This window comes from Podarcis vaucheri (assembly GCF_965113315.1).
Source record: "Podarcis vaucheri genome assembly, chromosome: 3".
NCBI classification, from domain to species: domain Eukaryota; kingdom Metazoa; phylum Chordata; class Lepidosauria; order Squamata; family Lacertidae; genus Podarcis; species Podarcis vaucheri.
The window spans coordinates 128,374,707-128,398,098 of record NC_138761.1 but is presented as its reverse complement, the minus strand read 5'-3'; the positions used below and the strand labels follow the sequence as shown (position 1 = coordinate 128,398,098).

At 43.6% G+C, this 23,392-nt stretch overlaps 1 protein-coding gene and 1 long non-coding RNA gene across 5 annotated transcripts; one reads left to right on the top strand and one right to left on the bottom strand.

Moving 5' to 3' along the window:
* Positions 1-2,821: 2,821 nt before the first annotated feature.
* PHF11 (PHD finger protein 11) lies at positions 2,822-22,459 on the top strand. Of its 4 annotated transcripts, XM_082215818.1 has the most exons (11): positions 3,485-3,620; positions 4,318-4,438; positions 4,550-4,683; positions 7,484-7,591; positions 9,383-9,516; positions 14,619-14,665; positions 16,035-16,099; positions 16,543-16,612; positions 18,787-18,909; positions 20,797-20,868; positions 21,486-22,459. In XM_082215818.1, exons 3-11 carry the CDS (start codon positions 4,576-4,578, stop codon positions 21,647-21,649), a joined length of 891 nt encoding a protein of 296 aa, XP_082071944.1. In that variant the 5' UTR covers positions 3,485-3,620; positions 4,318-4,438; positions 4,550-4,575; the 3' UTR covers positions 21,650-22,459. The 4 variants fall into 4 exon arrangements, with proteins under 4 accessions (XP_082071945.1, XP_082071944.1, XP_082071946.1 ...); XM_082215819.1 differs by lacking the exons at positions 3,485-3,620; positions 4,318-4,438 and adding an exon at positions 2,822-2,904; XM_082215820.1 differs by lacking the exon at positions 4,318-4,438 and having other exon boundaries at positions 3,491-3,620.
* On the bottom strand, positions 6,225-13,851 carry LOC309528439. The gene is made up of 3 exons (XR_014217745.1): positions 13,624-13,851; positions 6,684-7,253; positions 6,225-6,336 (listed from the first exon to the last, which is right to left on the bottom strand). It is a non-coding gene; the product is annotated as an uncharacterized lncRNA (long non-coding RNA).
* Positions 22,460-23,392: the final 933 nt, after the last annotated feature.

Here is a 23,392-nt window from a genome sequence, read left to right as displayed (position 1 = left end):
TAAGAACAATTTATAAACAATACAATAACAACAACAAAAAACGTGGGGGGGAAAAAATTATACCTAAACTAAACTGGAGCTGGATCCTCTTCAAAAGAAAGATTCTGGTTTTTCCAATTGCAAACATCCGCGCTTGTAAACGGCGCATGTTGCATAGTAAAAGTGTGTTGAGGCTGGTTGCCCTTGGCGTTAAGCAGCTCCAAGGGGTCATACACCCGGCGGGGCCACCAGATTGGACCAGGCAGGGGTATGGGGCCTTTGGGTTTTTTACCCCGAAAAAAATTACCCTTTTGTACTGCCTTTTTGTCCACTTCACCTCCTTTTCTAAGTCCTTCTAAATTCTTCAATCCCAGCAACATTTTCCTCCTCGCTTTCCTCCTCATCCTCTCTCTCTCTCTCTCTTGTGTGTGTGTGACACTGACACAAAGATGAAGTACGTTAACAAGGTAACACAGGTGATAATTGCAGAAGATTGCAGGTGATACTCTGGCATCTAAAATTATTCACACAAACAGAAAGCTTAAAAGCACACAAAAAATGTACCAGATGCTGGCTTTTCTCAAGGTTAAATGTGATTATAGCATGTTGTTTAGTCATGTCCGTCACTCTTCGTGACCCCATGGACAAAAGCACGCCAGGCACTTCTGTCTTCCACTGCCTCCCGCAGTTTGGTCAAAGATTATAGCATATACACACACAAATTGCAGGCAGAGATTAAATCACAAAAGAATGAGATCCTCTCGGAAGGTAGCATACTACTGTAATTATCCTACCTTTGCCTCTAAGATATGCTTGTTTTAAATTCTTTCTGCAGAATATTCACTGCGAAAGGGAGTTTTGTTGGGCTGCACTTGAAAGTTGATTGACTTTTTCCGACAGTTTCCCCCTATTATTATTTATCTGCAAGTAATTTTAATCTTGATATACATATTCACGTACTTAATTGACTTAGGACAGTGGTTCAGCTAAAATTAGGGCACTACAGTTGGTTAAGTGCTACCTGCTGTATGGCTGAATTTTCTTATAAGAAAACATCTGATAACAGTTTGAAAGGGTATTCCTATTAAACAGGAGGAATAAGCAACTAATGCTGACTTTCAGATAAGTGACATCAGAACTCAAAGAAACAGCAAAGAAAGAGCACACACTGTATTCAGAATGCTTAAGAACCCACAGTAGATACTGACTTGGTGACCATGCTGAGTAAGTATAAACTCATTTCTGCATCTAAATGGCACACAGAAGGAGACAGAGTGCAACTCAACTTCTAACACCAACTTTTTGCATATCTAATTAGATTAATTAATCTTAATTAAGATTCCCGGCCAATGCACCAAGAAATGTAGCCTTATTAGACTTTACCAATTGGTAGGGTGAGTGTTGCTCCCAGAACAGGGAGCAAGGAGTCACAATGACACTGAGGTTTGGTTCAAAGAAAGAGTTTATTCTGCTCTCCAGATAGCAGAAGGCACTGCATGAATCGGTTCATGGTTTCCCCAAAGTAACAACTATCACCTTGTGCTTGTCATCCAAATAAAGTGGTAAACCATTTTGGAAGTTTTAGAACAGGCGTGTTGTGTTCTTAGCAGCTGTGCGTCCTTCAACTGACAGGCGTTCTATAATCAGTTGAAGCTGCTGAAACAGTCCCAACTGCAGAGCTAAGTAGAGTTTGTTACTCTGGTCTCATGTGGAAGTTACCAGGGCATGGATGACATATACATATACATATATATATATATATATATATATATATATATATGCTTTCGTAGATTTTCACGGGTACAGGAATGCAGGTTTTGGTGTCTTCGGGTGTCTTCCCGTGTAAGACACCCCGACTCTTACACGGGAAGACACCCGAAGACACCAAAACCTCCATATATATATATATATATATATAGAAGTGTCTCAGTTGGAGTTGGAGAAAAGGACTCATAGCTGCTCACCTGGGAACAAAGGCTGCACTCAGAAGTATCCCCAAAGCATAATCCTGCTCCTTAAAGGATCCTGTCAAGAGAAGAAAACAGGTATTTTTGCAGACAATGTGTCCTTAGACATTTGTTCATTGTCATTCACTTTCCCTACTTGGGAACCAGACATTGGTTGGCTCACCCAGCTCTGATGAAAAGGCTAGAGCTGAATGGTATCAGCATGGGGATGGCACTCCAGTCCACAATACCAGACACCCTCAGAGACACATTGAACTTTGAAGAACAACTTCTATGGGGTGAGGCAACAATCCTGTCTTCTGGAACCTGACAAGAATTCCAGGGCTTGCAGAATCAATGGCCACCAAGAAACCAAATAAATGACGATGGCTTTGCTCCTGTCCCTCCTCAAAATCGACCACCTGGTATATATAGGCACCCTTATTTGTTCAAGCAAATCCAAGAGAATATGTGGCAGGGAATTTGTTAGGGGTCTGTTGGCCAGGGCCCTCCAAGGAATGCCAAGCAGGCCTTAATACTAGTGTATGCTGAAAAGTCAGCAGGGAACTGATGTCAGCAGTCCTCTTGCACCTTTCTGTGCTCCATGTGTGTCTATGGTTACTCTGTAGGAGTTGCAACCCACTGGCCAACTGGGAATTGACGCAAAGCGCATTTTCCAACTCCGCAACCCTTCTTCCCCACTTCTGCCTCAGTGCCGCCGCCTGCAATGTTGACTCCTCGACGCTCCTGCTAACTCGGGAATCGCCCTTCTCGGCTGCGGCTCCCATTCTCCCAGGCGACGCAGCGCCCTCTGGCGGCCCTGAGGCGGCGGAAAGAGGTTGCGGCGGAGGGTTTGCCTCGGGAGAGGGAGGCGGGCTCTGGGCTCCGTGCGCGCGCAGCGGGAGCGTCCTCCGCCCGTGACGTCACCCGGGCCTGGCGGAAAAGGCGCTGCGGGAGTCGCCGGGGCCGCCGCCGAAGGGTGAGTGGCGAGGGCGGGACGGGGCCGCGCGCTCCTTTCCTCGGCTGCCCCGTCGCGCGCCTTGGCTCCCGCGGCCGGCGAGGGGAGCCCGGGGCGCGCGCGGCTGCTGCTGCCGCCGCTGCCTCTCCTGGGGGCGCCGCCTCCCCGGGCGGGAACGCTGCGGCCCCCGGGGGCTGGGAGAGCCGGGCTGCCGTGGCCGAGAAGGCGGGGGGCGGGGAGCCCAGGCAAGCGCGGCGCCTGTGGGAAGGAGCCCTCGAGGCGACGAGCGCCTTCTCCTGCCCCCCTCGCCCGGGGGGCCCTTCTCCCAAGGCACCCTTCTGGGCCAGTCAGAGGCGGCCGGGCGCGGGGCCCCCAGGCTGTGCCCGCCTCGCGGAGGATTGGGGTGGCCTCCCTGCCTTACGTGGCTTAAGAAGCCGACACTGGGTCCCTCGGTTTCCAATAAGCAGCGTGGGGTGGAGAGGGTTGTAGCAAAACTAGTGCAAGTGTTCCTGGGCGACCTGGTTATCTGGCTCCCTTTCAGTCTGGATTCAGGCCTGGTTTTGAAACGGAATCATTCCTGGTCACTCTGATAGATTTTGGGGGGGGGGGATAGGGAGAGAATAACCTTTTTCTCTTGATCTCTCAGTGACTTTTGATACCAGTGATCTTGCTGGATCAGCTGTGTGGGATTTGTATTGGAGGCAGGGTATTCCAGTGGCGCCATTCCTACCTGCACAGTTGAGTTCCCAAGATTGACATTGAAGGGTTGCTCCTTGACCCCATAGTAAATGTGTTACGGTGTTTTCCACATTGTCCCCAAAGCTGTTAAAACATGTACAGTATATGCAGCTGTTAAGAGCAGTCATTGGAAATTGTGGAGCATCTTGTGGGGGCTTGTAGAAAGATAGTTAAAAATGGCCAACTATCCCTCAAACATCTAGCCTTGAATGCTTCATATCTTATGTCTTCATTATATGAATTAATATCTGAGTGCTTTGATTTTTTTGTTGCAGTTTATTTTGTATCTTGTTTATAAATGAAAAATCAGAAACAAAACACAGTGAGTCTTCAACATTCCTGAAGGTCTTCATCTGTGGAATGTTCCTTTCTTCCCTACCTTTTCCCCTAAGTCAAATGTATATATTTAAGATCTATTAGTGTATTTATAACTATTTTGAACTGTATTCAGATGCTCAGTGGTTGCAGTTAAGATTTTTATTTGTAGTTCTGTTTTTTCTTCTAAAAACTTAAGCATTGCTTTTTAAAATATTAAGTAAATGCATTTAAATAAAATGTAAAATACATCATGTAGATTGTCTCCTTCATTGGCTAGAATCCATAGTAGCACCTATAAGTAGACTTCTGCTCAGGGAATAATTTCACCAGCAGAAGGGAGAGAGAGATGATGACTACTGATTTCCTTCCCCCCTGCAGTGTCTTGTACCCAGAATCAGCTCTGGAGAGTTGGGAGACATCAGCAAAATCTCTTCCCTTTTGCCAGTGGATCCCTCCACTGGATTAAAGGCCTCTAGTTCCATTACATTTGGGGAGCAAAGTAAGACTTTTAAAGAAGTTCACTGATAACATTGAGGATATTCCAGTTATATGCATCTAGAGTTCAGGGATGGTGTCTGTGTTGTGCTAATCTTTAAAATCCTTTTCTAAGGTGACTTTGCTAAGCTAACTTGGATAATGGCAAAGATGGTAAGAAGACAGTGTGCATTTTGCCCAGATGATGAAGAATGTGCCATTATGTATGTTGCTGAAAGACAGAACCTTGCAGTTCATCAGGATTGTTTGGTGAGGATTAATTCATTTTTCTTTTTACACAAAACCCAAAAAGGGTTCTCTAATTATTGTTACTAATAAATTTCAGCAATAGTTTTTCTCTAATAAACACATCAACTACAATAACTTCCACAACCATTCCTCCCTATTAAACAATAATTGTTTCCATCTTTTTCCACACAAGAGTCTGCCCCTATGATCATATATTAAAATAACAGTTCATACTGTTTTTTTTATTATGTATTTGTAAATTCACGCCCAGTTCCATATCCTCCCATCCCATTTCCTGTTGTATTTGCCATGGTTTTCCATCCTGATTTTTAAATAAATATATTCTTAAAGCCAGAAAGTAGCTCACATACCAGATGTAAATTTCCATCGGCAGATAGAGAAACCTCTCTAAGACATAAATTATAACCGTCTCAGAGAGATTGGAGAACAGGAGGCTTTTGCCGACCCTATGCCCATTAGGGCTCTCATGTGGCTTTGGGGCAAGATGTTGATTCCTCTGCTCTTAGTTGCTCACCTCCATTCTGGTTCCAAGAAGCTTCTCGGTCTCCCAACTTTTTGTAAACAACTTTTTCTGATCATCATAGGTTAATTCCCTGTCAGAGTGAATTCAGTAATGTATGTCTGGCTATCAATCACCATGCAGCAATCTCTGTTGGCAACCTGCCAACAGAAGACATTGAGTCCGCCTTGTTCCCTCCCTGGAAGTCTCCCTTCACAGCTGCTGCATCTGCTGTTCTTAAAGCCATGGCCTGGGTGAGGCTGTTGCTCAGCTGGACTTGATTATTATTATTATTAATTTAATTTGCATACCACTCTTCATCCATAGATCTCAGGGTCTAGGATACATCTGGTATAGGATGTGGAAGGCTCGTCTCTTTTTATAGTGTTAGTAAGGCAGTTTCTATTCCACATTCAATCCTGAATCCCAGCTGAAATGGATCCAGGAAACCAGTTTCATACAAGAGTGCCTGCCTCTAGTCAGATCTGTTGTTGGACTACAACTCCTTGACCACTGCCACTGGTCATGTTGGCTGGAATTGATGGAAGTTGGTACTCAAAACATTTTGAGGGCATAAGGCTGGGGAAGGCTGTTGCATACCAATGCATTCTCTTTCTATGGTTCTCTTTCTATAGAATACATTTGTGGGACAAATGACAAAATAGCACAGGAGCTTAGTTGTAATATAAAGATTGGTCTCATAGTTAAACTAGATGGCATAGCTAAATTACCAGCTCTGTTGCCACTTCAATAGTAATTTTAACTGCTTTAAAATTCTGTAGATATTTAGTGAAATTTCTGTCACAATTGCACCTATTATTATTGTTCCAGTTACAGATAGGTAGCCGTGTTGGTCTGCCATAGTCAAAATAAAAAAATTCCTTCCAGTAGCACCTTAAAGACCAACTAAGTTAGTTCTTGGTATGAGCTTTCGTGTGCATGCACACTTCTTCAGATACTTCTTCTGAAGAAGTGTGCATGCACACGAAAGCTCATACCAAGAACTAACTTAGTTGGTCTTTAAGGTGCTACTGGAAGGAATTTGTTGTTGTTGTTGTTGTTAATAATATCCTGCCCATCTGGCTGGGCTTCCCCTAGTCACTTTGGGCGGCTTCTAACACTTATAAAAACCAAGTATAATAGGGGATGACCACCTCTCCTGTGGGATGCGGGTGGCCAAGGGACGCGGGTGGCGCTGTGGGCAGAATCCCCGCGGCGGGGTGCGCTCCCGCTGCTCGGTCCCAGCGCCTGCCAACCTAGCAGTTCGAAAGCACCCCCGGGGGCAAGTAGATAAATAGGTACCGCTTACCAGCGGGAAGGTAAACGGCATTCCGTGTGCGGCTCTGGCTCGCCAGAGCAGCGTTGTCACGCTGGCCACGTGACCCGGAAGTGTCTCCGGACAGCGCTGGCCCCCGGCCAATAGATGTGAGATGGGCGCACAAACCCCAGAGTCTGGCAAGACTGGCCCGTTCGGGCAGGGGTACCTTTACCTTTACCTTACCTCTCCTGTCTTTGCTCCTTTGCTTACTACCGGTTCCTGCATTGTCAGTGATTGGACTAGCTGACCTTTCGGTCCCTTCCAACTTTGGAATTCTATGATTCCACCATTGCTCTTGAACTGAGGAGGCTCTTGAAAAATGTCACTCTTGTTCTGTGGCATGCGTGCCTGTTTGTGTGTGCATGCAGAGTTCACCTTTTGTTCTATTTATGACCTAGTAACACAAAGAGGGCCCTTGGGGGCACCAGATGTTGCCAGTGGAGACTGGCAAGTGTTGGGAAATAAGGTGTGCAGATGGGGAACCAAATAATGCAATTGCAACTTGGTACTGCTTTCTAATATTGGCTGCTTCATTGTAGCAATGACTGTCTTCAAGCGTACTATATATACATGGTTCTTTCCTACCTACATTGCATGGTAGAGGAAGGTGAGATGAAGAGAAAGCTTCCTTTGTGAGCTGGGTTGACTATCGTATCCTATTTCAGTGCATCCCTTATTCAGTTTAGATACAGGGTTCTTGAACAGCGCCCTGTCTTCTAGGAGACTGGAACAGCAAGGGGTGGTATGCTCAACCTGGAAAAGTGGTAGTTAAAATAAAATCCAAGCATATACATTAATTTGAATGGTTCTTAATTGCAGATAAGTTGCAGATAACCATGCAAAAGAAACTAACATTGTGCAAATCTATGAGAGAACACTTAAATCAAATCTCTTCCCAACTGTTGCTGCTGTTCTTTATTGCTTCATTGTAGTATCTCCTGGTTTGATTTTTACTTCCTTTTAATTTATGTTTTTATTTTTAGCTATATTCCTCTGGATTTGTGGAATCTGAAGAACATAACCCTGAGAATCTCGATATAAGGTTTGATGTGGCTTCAGTAACGAGTGAAATAAAAAGAGGAAAGAGGCTGGTGAGACACCAACCTTTTACATTTTTATGTGTATAAAAGCAGACTATGCAGAATTAGTTCAGAATTATTTCTTTTGATGCTAAGGTCAGAGTTATTTAGTTAAGAGGCATATACTGGCAAGTATTCTGAGAAAAGAACACTTTAACACAGGGGTCAGCAAACTTTTTCAGCAGAGGGCCTATCCCTCAGACCTTGTGGGCGGCCGGATTATATTTTTTGGGGGGAAATGAACAAACTCCTATGCCCCACAAATAACCCAGAGATGCATTTTAAATAAAAGGACACATTCTACTCATGTAAATACATGCTGATTCCCAGGTTGTTCTCGGGTTGGATTTAGAAGACGATTGGGCCAGATCCAGCCCCCGGGCCTTAGTTTGCCTACCCATACTTTAACATAATGCTCCTCAAAAAAACCAACCCTGCCATTGTAATAGCAATGAAAGACTTGCTTTGGCAATCACTCTTCCTCAACAGATTTCTCCAAAATGAAGGGAGAAGCAATAGTCTTGGCTAAATGTCTGGCTTTCCCCCTCAAAGCATCACTTGTGCACTCTTAAGAACTGTACATAAAATGCCATCAAAGGGATAAAAAATGTTAGCGCCAATTTGAAGTCTGAATTCTTACCATCGTCAGATATACATCCTATTGTATATAAGGTAACTGTAGTCTTGATTGCAAATTACAGTACCCAGTGCTTTTCTACTAGAAATGTAATAGCTGCTGGCACCTGTCTGTCTCGAAGTGACCTTCCCGGAGCACATGCCTGGGCAGTGTATCTGAAGGTCCTGGGCTGCTCAGACAACAAATCCCCTGTGCCTCTCAACCTCGTTGATGGGGTCCAAAGGAAAGCAGAGGCAAACAAGGCACCATCCAACTGTCTTAGGGACTACACTCCAGATTTGTGTAGGGATTACTATTCCTTAGATTTTTCTTCTCCCGAAGGTATCCTACAAGGGCAACAGAAGGCTCCTTCTCCTTGATGGGCTCTCTTCCCAGGTTGATGAGCCCCATCTGCCCCTCACTTCCCTCAACAGCACATGCAGAAAACCGCCTTCTTAACCATTGGACCCACTCTTGGTCTTGTCCGCTCAATCGGTTGGAGCCTCTCTTTGCATGCAATGAAAGTCCTTAATCCACTAAAGGTTTGAGACCCATTGGCTCCATACACCTGGTTTAGCCACCCAGTCAAAGCCATTTCCCGGGCTGGGGCTGCTGTCACATGCTGACAGCTTCTAAGAGGTGAGAGCTGAGGGCAGGGTGAGGACCAGAGGTGGACAAACTATCTCAGAAGGAGTGGGACATATCTCCCACCAGAGGTACTACCCCACTCATAGCACCCCACAAATGGAATATACGGGATGTTATCAATAGACAATTTAATAATTATTTCATTGAAATAATTGTATGGAGATACCATGAAGGCTGCGACCACATATTTTTAAATTAAAGAATATAAATGCAAAGAAGTGTGGGGTAGAGGCCCAGGCTAGCCAAACCATTAGCTTGACAGAAGCAAAGCATTTCTCATAACCAAATAATTTTAATAATGTTTCTCTGTAGTTAAAATTGCAACAGAGAGTTAGTAATGATTGGACAAAGTTAGACTGCAATTTTAACCCCTGTTCCTGGCTGTAAGTCGCATTGAATTCAGGTAAGACTTACTTATGAGTAGCCATTCCAAAGACTGTGGTTTAAAAATTTTGGTTCACTGAAAGCTAAGATTGCTAACATCAGAACCAACCTGATATGGTACAGTTTGTTTAGACTCAAAAACCCATTTTTTGCAGATATGCAATTTCTGTCGCAAGAAAGGAGCCACTGTGGGCTGTGAGATAAAAAACTGTCGCAGAAGTTACCATTATTTCTGTGCTTTGTGTGATGATGCTGCAATAGAAACGGATGAAATTCAAGGCATTTACCGGTATTTAACAAATTCTTTTCTAAAATTTGTGGCATTTTGAGAATTTTCTTCCATTTATCTTTTACTTTGACACCATTATTGGGGTGGTTGGGTGGTACTGTCTTTGCCTGTTGTTGGCACCCGTCTGTCTGGGGAGACAATGCAGGAGTGTTCCTTTGCGGGTGAAGTCAAATTGCTGGAAGATCACAGCACCTGCTGTGGCACCTAATGGCCAGATAATAGACCAGGGACCGGCAAGGTTTACCTCGCCTGGGCCGGTTCACTCCAGCGGAGATCCCTACATGGGCTGGATCGCATGCACACCCGATTTCTGGCATCTGTGCAGACACGCTTTCCAGCGTTGGTGTCCGCACAGATGCGATTTCCAGCACTGCGGAAGTGAGTCCCCGTGCGCCGGTTTAGCGCAGCACATGGGGACTCACTGAGCAGGCGGCTCAGTTCAGAGACGGCTTGTGGGCTGGTTAAACGACCCCCGTGGGCCACTTGTGGCCCATGGGCCTTAGGTTGCCGACCCCTGTAATAGACTATTCAGTCAGTCCCTCTGCTGGCTGAAGGCTTCCATAAGTGAAAGGTTTGTCAAAATTCCCCTTTTGTCCTGCGCTCCCATCCACTGCTCCAAAGCACCCCCTAATCCTCTCGAGCAGGTTTGGGGAGACCCAGCAGAGTTGCAGAAATAAGGGCAAGGTAGGGAAATTGGCCCTCTTTCTTTTCACAGAAGCTTCCTCTGCAGTCCAAAAGCCTTTCATTAGTGAAAAACACCACCCAATATCTGAATCTAAACAATCCTGAGAACCAGCAAAATAAACTTTTTTATTCCCCAGAATTGGATGTGGGGGATATTCATGATATGCCCGCTTTTATAAGTTGCTCACCTTGGCTGTCAAATCCACCTACAAGGTGGCAGAATTGAGTACTTGCCTTGCTGTGGCGAAGGGACCTGAATAACTCAGAGAAGCTATGAACTATGCCATGCAGGGCACCCAAGACGGACAGGTCATAGTGGAGAGTTTTGACCAAACGTGATCCACCTGGAGCAGGAACCGGCAAGCCACTCCAGAATCCCTGCCAACAAAACTCCATGGACAAAGACAACAGGCATATAAAAGTTATGACGCTGGAAGATGAGCCCCTCAGGTCGGAAGGCGTCCAACATGCTACTGAGGAAGAGCGGAGGACAAGTACAAGTAGATTCAGAGCTGATGAAGCGGCTGGGCCAAAGTCGAAAGGTTGCTCAGTTGCGGATATGCCTGGAAGCGAAAGGAAAGTCCAATGCTGTACAGAAAAATATTGCATAGGAACTTGGAATGTAAGAACCATGAACCTGGGTAAGTTGGATGTGGTAAAAAATGAGATCGCAAGACTAAATATTGACACCCTGGGCAGCAGTGAACTAAAATGGACGGGAAGGGGCGAATTCAGTTCGGATGGCCATCATATCTACTACTGTGGGCAAGAATCCCGTAAAAGAAATGGAGTGGCCCTCATAGTCAACAAGAGTGGTAAAAGCTGTACTGGGATGCAATCTCAAAAATGATATCATGATCTCGATACGAATCCAAGGCAGACCTTTTAACATCACAGTAATCCAAGTTTATGCACCAACTACTGGTGCTGAAGAAACTGAAATTGACCAATTCTATGAAGACTTACAACACCTTATAGAAATGACACCAAAGAAGGATGTTCTTCTCATTATAGTGGATTGGAATGCTAAAGTAGGGAGTCAAGAGATAAAAGGAACTGGCAAGTTTGGCCTTGGAGTTCAAAACGAAGCAGGGCAAAGGCTAATAGAGTTCTGCCAAGAGAACAAGCTGATCATCACAAACACGCTTTTCCAACAACACAAGAGACGACTCTACACATGGACATCACCAGATGGGCAGCATCGAAATCAGATTGATTATATTCTCTGCAGCCAAAGATAGAAAAGCTCTATACAGTCAGCAAAAACAAGACCTGGAGCTGACTGTGGCTCAGATCATCAGCTTCTTATAGCAAAATTCAAGCTTAAACTGAAGAAAGTAGGAAAAACCACTGGGCCGGTAAGATACTATCTAAATCAAATCCCTTATGAATACACAGTGGAAGTGAGGAACAGGTTTATGGATTTAGATTTTGGAGCTGGATTCTCAGCAGAACTGACAGTGGAAGTGAGGAACAGGTTTATGGATTTAGATTTTGGAGCTGGATTCTCAGCAGAACTGACAGCCTGACCAGCCAACTTAATTTTCATAATTTATTTTTTCATTGCCTAGCAAAAAGTAGTTTAAAAAGCTCAGTTCTTAGAATTAATTTTGATATTAGCTGCCAGCAAATTGAAGTTTCCCCTGAAATTGCCTTGGAGACAGGTTAATTAGGCACCTGCATTTGTTTCCCACCTCAGAGTCATCTAAAACTTAGTGTGACATCAGCTTAGACAACTGGGAGAGAACACCAAGATCCACTGAGCCAGAAGAACCTAGTCTCTCCTTCGCACCCCCACCACCAATATATTAAATTTATTTGCACTAATAAAGTCCCTGGAGTCCATTCTGCTTGCCTGCTGTGCTGCCCAAACTGCTGTACACAACACAGCCAGCAAGCATCACTATATATGGGGAGGGGGATTAAAGTTCCATAGAATGGCATGTTTAGCCTGGAGAAGAGGAGGTTAAGGGGTGATATGATAGCCATGTTCAAATATATAAAAGGATGTCATATAGAGGAGGGAGAAAAGTTGTTTTCTGCTGCTCCAGAGAAGCGGACACGGAGCAATGGATTCCAAACTACAAGAAAGAAGATTCCACCTAAACATTAGGAAGAACTTCCTGACAGTAAGAGCTGTTCGACAGTAGAACTTGCTGCCAAGGAGTGTGGTGGAGTCTCCTTCTGTGGAGGTCTTTAAGCAGAGGCTTGACAACCATATGTCAGGAGTGCTCTGATGGTGTTTCCTGCTTGGCAGGGGGTTGGACTCGATGGCCCTTGTGGTCACTTCCAACTCTATGATTCTATGATTCAAAGAAGAACCAGAGAACTAAAAAACACCTGGTGGATAAAAAAAGCTCAAGAGATCCAGCACTTAGATGGGTGACACCTGGCTTGAGAGCAGTACATGTGAAAAGGATCTAGGAGTCTTGGTTGACCACAAACTTGACATGAGCCAACAGTGTGACACGGCAGCTAAAAAAGCCAATGCAATTCTGGGCTGCATCAATAGGAGTATAGCATCTAGATCAAGGGAAGTAATAGTGCCACTGTATTCTGCTCTGGTCAGACCTCGCTTGGAGTACTGTGTCCAGTTCTGGGCACCACAGTTCAAGAAGGACACTGACAAACTGGAACGTGTCCAGAGGAGGGCAAACAAAATGGTCAAAGGCCTGGAAACGATGCCTTATGAGGAACGGTTAAGGGAGCTGGGCATGTTTAGCCTGGAGAAGAGGAGGTTAAGGGGTGATATGATAGCCATGTTCAAATATAGAAAAGGATGTCACATAGAGGAGGGAGAAAGGTTGTTTTCTGCTGCTCCGGAGAAGCGGACACGGAGCAATGGATCCAAACTACAAGAAAGAAGATTCCACCTAAACATTAGGAAGAACTTCCTGACAGTAAGAGCTGTTTGACAGTGGAATTTGCTGCCAAGGAGTGTGGTGGAGTCTCCTACTTTGGAGGTCTTTAAGCAGAGGCTTGACAACCATATGTCAGGAGTGCTCTGATGGTGTTTCCTGCTTGGCAGGGGGTTGGACTCGATGGCCCTTTTGGTCTATTCCAACTCTATGATTCTATGAAAAGCATTCAGTGGAGCCCCTCCTTTTGCTTTCTTTTTTTCTTGAAAGCTAACATAGCCAGCCAGGGCACCTTAGTTAACCTAGAATGGGGCAGGGCTGATCAGGGCCCCCTACCAGTTGAGTTATGCCATCTGGAGTGAACAGAAAGTGGAAAGGAAATGATGCACTCACTCCCTTTTGGTCATGTTTTAACCACAGTTAGTCACCCCCATCCAAGCTACTCTTCCTCTGTCCTGCTTCTTCCCCCTTTCTTCCTCCTCCTCTTTCCAACTGTTATTTCTCCCATTCCAGTCCTCCTCTCTGCTTTTGTTTTTTATCTTTAACATCTTGAAGGTCTTCCTACCTGCTTCCAAGAATCCTTTGTTCATCACAGCCAGTCAGGAAGTTTGAGGGGCTTTTGCCTCTCTGCTTGGCTTAGCACAGGCACACACAAAGTGAGGCGGGCTTGGGAAGGGGTGCTCTTCTGCTGTCTCAGCACAGGCTTGTGAACTTTCGTTGAGCGAGTAAAGGGACTTCAGTGTATGGGACCAAGAGTTGCAAATGCTTCACATTCTCCCTCTTTTCTTTAAAAAACAAGAAATTACCCAGTTGAGTCTGATAAATGCAGCAAGCTCAGCAGATAGACTGAGCACACGGAGGTAGGAAGAGGGTCCATGAGATGTTAAAATAGTTTTTAAACTTAAAAGTAGCAGTGTGAGGCTCTGGTTTTAATCATCAGAGCAGTAGTGATTGGTGGGAAGATGTTGAAATTTTCCCTTATGATATTTCCCCCTTTTCCCTTCCTGCCTTTGGGAATTGCTGCTCTGTGTAGCCTGCCCTCACCCTTCTGTGTGCAACAGTGCAAGGGAAGGAGAAGGCAAGGGCACAAGGGAAAATCCTTGCCTTGACAGGACCTTGACTTAGTGTTGCTTTGGATACAACTCAGAAGCTTTTGGACCCTGTCTCCTCGCCAAGGAGAGGGGCCTACTTCTGAAAGTTCCTGGAATGGAGAACTTGCATACTTCAATAGTAAGGAATTTTATTTTCTCTGAAAAAATATGAATAGATGGCAGAATAATTTGCCACTATTTCATTGGTAAACACTGATCACTCCACTCTACATAGCTTGCCTGACACTCATGATTCTTTCTTGCAAAAATAGCACATCAAACCCTTTCTTGAATAGGCACTTGGTGTTGTCTTAGCGCTCCTTTCAGATAAGTATCAGTGGTACCATTCTTCCAGAACTGAACTCTTCACTGTGTCTTACTACATTTATGTACATTTTAATAGAAATGAATGCATTTGTTTATATATTAATTCAATTTCTTTTCTCTCGTTATTTCTCCAATGTATTAGAGTGTTCTGTCCAAACCATGACCCAGTCAAGAAGACAAGCTTTTATGGTTAGTTTTTTTCCTCATCAGACTCTTCTCCATGCTTCAAATAGTCATTTTTAGCAGATGCAGTAGTGGAATATTTGTTCATACATTCCCCACTATTGAAACCCTTGAAAAAAATGTGTCAAGAGTGCTTTTATAAAACACTGAAAACCAATGTATTTTTTCTCCTACCCATATGAACAAGAGAACTACAAAATACTCACTATACAATTTACCATAGCAGGGGGGGGGGGTTGTCAGAGGTTGGTCTGGTTCAGCAGTGATTTCTCCAGTTCAAGTTCCACGTGGAAGAGTTTTTCCAGTGGTTGCTGCTCATCACTGGACCCAATAAATGTTGTTTTCCTGATTTTGTCTCTCTGCAGCTCTTCAGAAAACCAAAGCCACCCTCCCTTCTGCCCTCCACAGCAACTAGCGCCTTGTAGATAATTCCCTGCTCACGTAGGTTGGCATCACGCATCAGCTGACATTATTCCTGATTATTCAGAAAATGGCCAGATTCCAATTCATAGAAAATTACTAATTTTCTCATAAGACCCACACAAATTGCCCACAAAGCAGCCTGATGCTGTCTCTCTGCTCATTGCACCTGCAACATCCATGCAGCTGCTCAGAGACTCTGAACTTCACATTTTGTGCAGGACGGAGGGACAGTTGAGTTGCTGCTTATCTAGCTTTCTTAAAATTGTTGTTTACAGTTTGAAGTAAATGTTGGTTCTTTCAAATGGTGGTATTTTCCTATCCACCAAATTGTATTACACACCAAAATACTTTTGTTCGTTCTTGTTTCTGTTCCTGCCAATTCCAAGACACTTTTCAGAGAGTACTTCCACCACCAACTCATTCTGATTTGACCCATGTTTTCCTTTTTCTTGTTTCTTGATAAAATTGTGCTGGGAGGAGCTTTTAGTACTTGCCTCATGACTGAAATGAGAGAGAGACTCAGGTTGTGGACACGGTGTGTTCTGTGGCTAAAAAGTGAAATGATAGCATGAAACTTAACTATACTGCCCCACAATTCTGTGATTGTTTTTCAAGACTGATGTGTGACAGTATAGGGTAGTTCTTTGACTTGGCCCAAGGTGCAAAGAGGGGGAAGGAATTTATTGCACTCTTGTGCCAGTATTACTTGGACATTCAAGATACAAGAAGTAGTATTTGTTAACAAATACAAACACACAAAATCTCCATTTTGCCATTATGTCAATTCACTGGATGATTCTTAAGTCCTCATCATTGTAACTCTTAAGTCGAATTTAAAAAGAAGTAATTCTAACGTGTTCTGTCTGTTTTTATAGTGTATCTTGCTATAACTTACTGAAGTACTATAATAAATTATCTGGTAAAATATAAGCAGCAGCTATCTTATTTCTAGATGAGGACAGCAAGAAGGGACGGCCCCCAGTCCTAATAAACTCTTCCTGCAGTGGAAAAAAAATGGTAATTAATATATATTTTTAAGCCTTTTTAATGTCTACATCATGCAGTAAGTTTCCTCCAATGAGCCATGATTCCTTGCTACATTGGTCTCACATGTGATTTAAGTCAGTTCTAATTCAGTTTGTTCTTTTTTGACCTGTTTTAATTTCTGACTGCTGCTAGGTGCTAAATCTTGGGAAATAAAATGTGCATAGTTGAACTGTGTGTGCCACTTTGAGCTGCTTAGAGGAAAAGTGCTATGAATTAATACATGGATTACTTGGGAGATAGTTTAGCTTAAGAAACAGCATATGCTTAGTGCAGAGCATGGGTAGGATTCAGCTCTAAGCTTGTTAACATGTGAAGGTGGGGATTGTTACACTGGAAAAACATGAACATTGTCGTGAGTGTTCTGAACAATACTGATAAATATGCAAACTTGTTTTTAAAAACACTTTTGACAGAATGATAATGAAAACGTTGCAGAAGAGAGCCTACAGCAGGTCCTGAAGAGAAAAAATGACCAGCAGAAAGGTAGGACGTTACTGTGTTTGGCACTTGTTAGGATTTCTAGTAGCCTCTTCTGCAGCTTTTTGCCATGAATGTGACTCAAATTACAAAGATGGTCACTCATGATTATTATAGAGACCATTTCCTATACAGTGGTACCTTGGGTTAAGTACTTAATTCGTTCTGGAGGTCCATTCTTAACCTGAAACTGTTCTTAACCTGAAGCACCACTTTAGCTAATGGGGCCTCCCGCTGCCGCTGCGCCACCGGAGCACAATTTCTGTTCTCATCCTGAAGCAAATTTCTTAACCCGAGGTACTATTTCTGGGTTAGCGGAGTCTGTAACCTGAAGCGTATGTAACTCGAGGTACCACTGTATATATAAATGTGACCTGATACAGAAACATACTTTCTTCTGAGAAATATACAGTTCAGCAAACTACTGCTTAGACATTTGGGCCAAAAAGTCTTCCTTTTCAAATATTCCCAACAAACTCATTGATTTCAACATTTCTTCTCTCCAAATTGTTCCTAAATGGCTTCTGGATGGCTCGGATACTTAGGTATAAGTGTCTAGTTTTCAGCTTTTGAGTAATCTTCACCTGACACTGGTTTTAAATTTACCTTCAATTCTGTTTCATAGGAATTTCCAGGCCTTGCACATTATATGATGATATTCTTTTTTCAGGCATCATCACACTCTGTACTTTTTAACTTCCACTTTTTTCTATAATACAAAACTAGAATAATAATAATTATTATTTGTACCCCGCCCATCTGGCTGGGTTTCCCCAGCCACTCTGGGCGGCTTCCACAAAGACCAGAAATACACTAAGATGTATGTCAGGTAGTTGTTTATCTCTTTGAAATCTGATGGGAGGGTGTTCCACAGGGCGGGTGCCACTACCAAGAAGGACCTCTGCCTGGTTCCCTGTAGCTTTGCTTCTCGCAATGAGGGAACCGCCAGAAGGCCCTCAGCGCTGGACCTCAGTGTCCGGGCAGAACGATGGGGGTGGAGACGCTCCTTCAGGTATACTGGGCCGAGGCCATTTGGGGCTTTAAAGATCAACACCAACACTTTGAATTGTGCTAAGAAACGTACTGGGAGCCAATGTAGGTCTTTCAAGACCGGTGTTATGTGGTCTCGGCAGCCGCCCCCAGTCACCAGTCTAGCTGCCGCATTCTGGATTAGTTGTAGTTTCCGGGTCACCTTCAAAGGTAGCCCTACGTAGAGCGCATTGCAGTAGTCCAAGCGGGAGATAACTAGAGCATGCACCACTCTGGCGAGACAGTTCGCCAGCAGGTAGGGTCTCAGCCTGCATACCAGGTGGAGCTGGTAGACAGCTGCCCTGGATACAGAATTGACCTGCGCCTCCATGGACAGCTGTGAGTCCAAAATGACTCCCAGGCTGCACACCTAGCCCTTTAAGGGGCACAGTTACCCCATTCAGGACCAGGGAGTCCTCCACACCAGCCCGCCCCCTGTCCCCCAAAAACAGTACTTCTGTCTTGTCAGGATTCAACTTCAATCCAGTAGCCACCATCCATCCTCCATAATCACATTGTGACCACTAACAGGCCAATAACCTGGACCCATGGGTTTCTGTGGCAGAGGGGAAAGCCACATATAAACACACATTATCTAAGCTTTTGGCTTGTTCTTGAGCCTTTGCTGCTGCTGCTTTTCCCTGGTGGAGAAGTGATTGCTGCTTCAAAAAATATTTAAAGCATCCAGGATTTTAGTGTAACTATGACTTGAGAGTACAGTGGTGCCCCGCAAAGTGAATGCCTCGCAAGACGAAAAACCCGCTAGACGAAAGGGTTTTCCGTTTTTCGATGCGCTTCGCAAGACGAATTTCCCTATGGGCTTGCTTCGCAAGGCGAAAACATCTTGCGAGTCTTGCGATTTTTTTCGCTCCACCCCCCTTTTTCTAAGCCGCTAATAGCCTTTTAGCCGCTAAGCATTTAATAACCGCTAATAGCGCTAAGCCACTAATAGGGTTGCTTCGCAAGACGAAAAAACCGCTAGACGAAGAGACTCGCGGAACGGATTATTTTCATCTTGTGAGGCACCACTGTATCTTGCAAGCTAAAAAACAAAATGTCTTGAAAGTAGATTACTGCTCTTGCTAGAAAGAGCTTCACAATGCCAGTAGATATGGAACTGTTTGAAAAAGGATGTATTTCTCTCTTAACAGTAAGGATAGACTTTTTAAGGAAGTGTAAGCAGGCTGGGCTTCTTGATGAAATCTTTGAGGAAATGTTAGACACTCTTCACCTTGCGCAGGAAAAGCTGATGGATGACAACACTTCTGAAGCAGGTACTGGAAAGTGTTTTTAAGTCACAGCCATTTGGGACAGTTGCTAATTTGAGCTTTTTGGTCCAAGTCATGACCTGTGAATGCTTCCGTAGGGCTTACCTCTCAGGAACAAGACTGCTTGGCCCTGTTTATTTCTCATGTTCTTTTTCCCCAGCCTACTGTTGCAGGATGAGTTTTTGACTCTCCCCTACAGAGCACAAATGCACAGTTGGGCTTTGGGGCACCCTGTGACCTTCCCTTGTAACAGGTTTCAGTGGAAGCAGAAAGAAGACTGTTTAGGTGCAATAGCCCTGATACCCCTGTGTGCAGGGGGAGGTCATGACCATTTTATACACTGGCATGACTTTATTTATTGTATGCATTCATAGCCCAGCCTTCACCAAGCATGTCCAGGGTGGGTTACATACAGCTCAATAACCTATTTTTACTGAGTATACAGGTGAAACTAATATATGAGATAGACTCATGACACGCAAAGCGAGATATGCCAAGCCTTTATTTGTTATAATTGTGATGATTATGGCGTACAGCTGATGAAAACTCCAAATTAAGAATCTCAGAAAATTAGAATATTGTGAAAAGGTGCAGTAGCTATTCAATCCATAACACCTGCAATGGGATCCTGAGCCTTTAAATGGTCTCTCAGTCTGTTTCAGTAGGAAGCACAATCATGGGGAAGGCTGCTGACCTGACAGTTGTGCAGAAAGCCATCATTGAGGCCCTCCATAAGGAGGGAAAGCCTCAAAAGGTAATTGCAGAAGAACTTGGATGTTTCCAAAGTGCTGTATCGAAACACATTAATGGAAAGTTATGCGGAAGGGGAAAGTGTGGAAGAAAAAGGTGCACAAGCAGCAGGGATGACTGCAGCCTGGAGAGGATTGTCAGGAAAAGACCATCCAAATGTGCTGGGGACTTTCACAAGGAGTGGAGGCTGGAGTTAGTGCATCAAGAGCCCCCACACAGACGGATCCTGGAGATGGGCTTCAAATATTGTACTCCTCTTGTCAAGCCGCTCCTGAACAAGAAACGTCAGACGTGTCTTACCTGGGCTAAAGAAAAAAAGAACTGGTCTGTTGCACAGTGGTCCCAAGTCCTCTTTTCTGATGAAAGCAACTTTTGCATCTCATTTGGAAACCAAGGACCCAGAGTCTGGAGGAAGAATGGAGAGGCACACAATGCCAGATGCTTGATGTCCAGTGTAAAGTTTCCACAGTGTTGGTCCACTGTACTTCAAGTCCAGGGTCAACGCAGCTGTCTACCAGGAGATTTTGAAGCACTTCATGCTTGCTTCCGCAGATGAGCTTTATGGGGATGCTAACTTCATTTTCCAGCAGGACTTGGCACCTGCCCACACTGCCAAAAGTACCAAAACCTGGTTCAATGCCCATGGGATTACTGTGCTTGATTGGCCAGCAAACTCACCTGACCTGAACCCCATAGAGAATCTATGGGGCATTGCCAAGAGCAATGTAGAAGAGCTGAAGGCTGCTATTGAAGCTTCCTGGTCTTCCATAACACCTCGGCAGTGCCACAGGCTGATAGCATCCATGCCACACCGCAGTAATTGATGCAAAAGGGGCCCAAACCAAGTACTGAGTACATATGCATGCTTCTACTTCTCAGAGGTCCAATATTGCTCTGTTTGCAATCCTTGTTTTGCTGATTTCATTTAATATTCTATTTTACAAATAAAGGCTTGACATATCTCACTTTGCGTGTCATGAGTATCTCATATATTAGTTTCACCTTTTAAGTTGAATTACTGAAATAAATGAACTTTTCCACGATATTCTAATTTTTCGAGTTTCACCTGTATCCTTGTGTGTACTGTATATTAAAATCTGTATTCATGCAGAGGTATCAGCATGGTTTTGTCTCTACCCTCAGAATATGAAGAAACAGTAATGTCACTTTTTGACTGTGGCCTTTTTGAAAATATACTTGCAGCAGCTCACTCTGGTATGTATGCATGAAGCAAAATTTGGAACTTCTCTCAATGACTACTTTTTGAGCCTGGGCAATCTGGTTTGGCATTAAAACCCAAGCACAAATGTCTCAGCACCAAAGTAGAATAGATCGGTTACTTGGTGCTGAAATAATTCAGACTGTTTGGCCTGATTATTCTTTTGATCTTACGAAGAAAACCACTTGCCTATTCTGCTTATTAGGCTGCATTTCTGGGACTAAGTCTTATTGAACTCAATAAGTAGACTATATTCCATTGTTCATTTTTAAGGAGTGGAAATGAGTTATCAGTACTATACCATATATTTCCTGCTGTAAGAAGGGGCTGCCTGGCATAACTGCTGCATTGCTCTACCAATCCGTAGTCCCCCTTTGTGCCTTTTCAGGCATGAATAATAGTTATATACATTTCCCTGTAAAAAATGTTTTGGAGGGGGTTAATATTTTGACCCTTTTGTAGAATTATGCTTGTGTATTCAGGTAACTGAAATTGCCTTTGATTGAAAGGACAGTCACAATGGAGAATATATTAGAGAAACAAAGGAATCATTTGAAAACAACAAACTTTTGCATTTTACATTAATACTAAGCATCAATTGTAAATTCTACAGGAACTGAAGAAAAAATTCAGCAGCTACTGCACACACGGGAAAGACTGGATACTCAGATTGAGCTTCTGAAAGATTTGAAGGAAGTAGTACTACCTGCCCCAGAAGACACAGCTAGTGTATCTAATAGTAGCTCTGAACAACCTGCATATTTCTGTAATACTTGATCATGATTTCTCCTATCTGGTTCTTGCATAAAATCAACTTTCCAGTTAGATAAGTCTGCTTGTCCTTATATATCACATTTGTTATAACTGTTTTTTTCCTCTAATCACGACCATGAGACACTTTTGTTCCAGCAAAGGCATTTTTTTCTTTTGGTTTTGACGGTCAAATTCTCTTTTTGTCTATTGCCAATTCATTTATGTGATTATTTGGAAAGGCAAGGGAAAGCCCATGTCCTCTTGATAGCCATCTCCAAGATCACGGTTGTCTTTCTGATCTATTCCAGTACAGGGGAATTGGATGTGTTTACCACATGTTCTTCATAGCTTCTTGGCAACTGAGTCTCTAGAACCAGGGCAGCTCCAGCCAGCAGGTCTAGGAGACATCAGTGAAGGGATGGAGAACCCAAGGTCAGCCTTCCTAAAGGATTGCACTGTGGTGCTATAATAGTTGTCACTACACATACTTTTTAAATCAATGGAAACGTCTTCTATCTGCTCCTTCAAGACACTTGACTACAATTGGTACTGAAATTAAACACTATAGTTTCACTTTCCAAAGAGAAAGTCAAACCATGAACCTTCGTACTTACAGTTTTACAGAATACAGCCTGTCTGTAAAATGACCCTGGCCTTGCAGTAGGAGCCCAAACATTAGATGTTTCAGACACCTCAGGAGGGCTTAATGTTAAAATGTTTCAGAGAATCAGTTTCTTAGAATCATAGGTAGTTGTGTATGTGTAAAGAATATTTGCAGTTGTTTGATTACAGAATTGTAAATAATCATTTAATAAAAGTGGGTTTTTTTAACAAGGTACAGCGATTTAAATTTGTATTTTCTACCTTCAACTACTGTCAAGGTAGTTACAGGATGCTTCCCATTTCAGCATCTTGGTCTGCTGACTTTCAGAAAGGGATGGGGGGGGGGGGGAGATAGGACAAGGCAAAATCCAGTCCTCTCATCCCTCCCACCACCACACCATGTAAGTGCTTTCAAAACATAAGGACGCTAGCCATCTGTCTGGCAGATGTATACATTCAAGCAGCCAAAATACACAGGACTGAGATTGTGAATGTGGAAACTTTTAACAAACTGAAGATGCAAGTAGTTGGTTGAAGTTTCTGATGCAAATTGTGAGGGGGATTAACCAGATTTTCCATTGCAGTTTTTGTCCCATTAGTGAATATATGTTGATGGGGTGGCACTAAGAATCAACTGCAGCTTGCAGATGGGCAGCACTGAGGAGAAATACCAGATATGTTTTTATAGGTCAGCTTCAAACAGTAGGGTTGTGGGTTTTTATAATTTAGTCTTTAGAAGTTATACTTCAGAATTTGCACTGCTAATACAGACATTAAAGCTGCTGTACATTTTGTGTGTGACAGAGCTCTGTTAGACAGTACCTGAATCCCAGCAGATGCACCAAAAGCTGTATCTTCCTTGTGGCAGCTGTACATTCACTGTGGGTGCTGGAATAATCAATGAGAACTTTGCCTGTATGGGCACAATTCCTTTGCAGAAGTTAGTGGGGGTTTTCTGGTCCCTTTCTGTTTCTACAAGAATATGCTTTGAAAAGTGCCCTTAAGTCCTGTCCCCCCCCCCAGAAAGTCAACAACATTTTCATACGACACAACAGTCCTAACACATTTTCTACCTGTAGTATTGTCATCAATCACGTTTTTTTTGAGCATCACCACTATTCTACATCAAGAAAGTCCAGCTTTGAGGTAGGAAGAGTACCTAGA

What these genes read in the sequence shown, in the direction of transcription:
- PHF11 (XM_082215819.1), top strand. Translation starts at nt 4,576, where the DNA reads ATGGCAAAGATGGTAAGAAGACAGTGTGCATTTTGCCCAGATGATGAA. An exon ending in AAAAAATGACCAGCAGAAAG is followed by an intron (nt 16,613 to 18,786) that starts GTAGGACGTTAC and finishes CTCTCTTAACAG; the next exon opens with TAAGGATAGACTTTTTAAGG. An exon ending in TGACAACACTTCTGAAGCAG is followed by an intron (nt 18,910 to 20,796) that starts GTACTGGAAAGT and finishes CTCTACCCTCAG; the next exon opens with AATATGAAGAAACAGTAATG.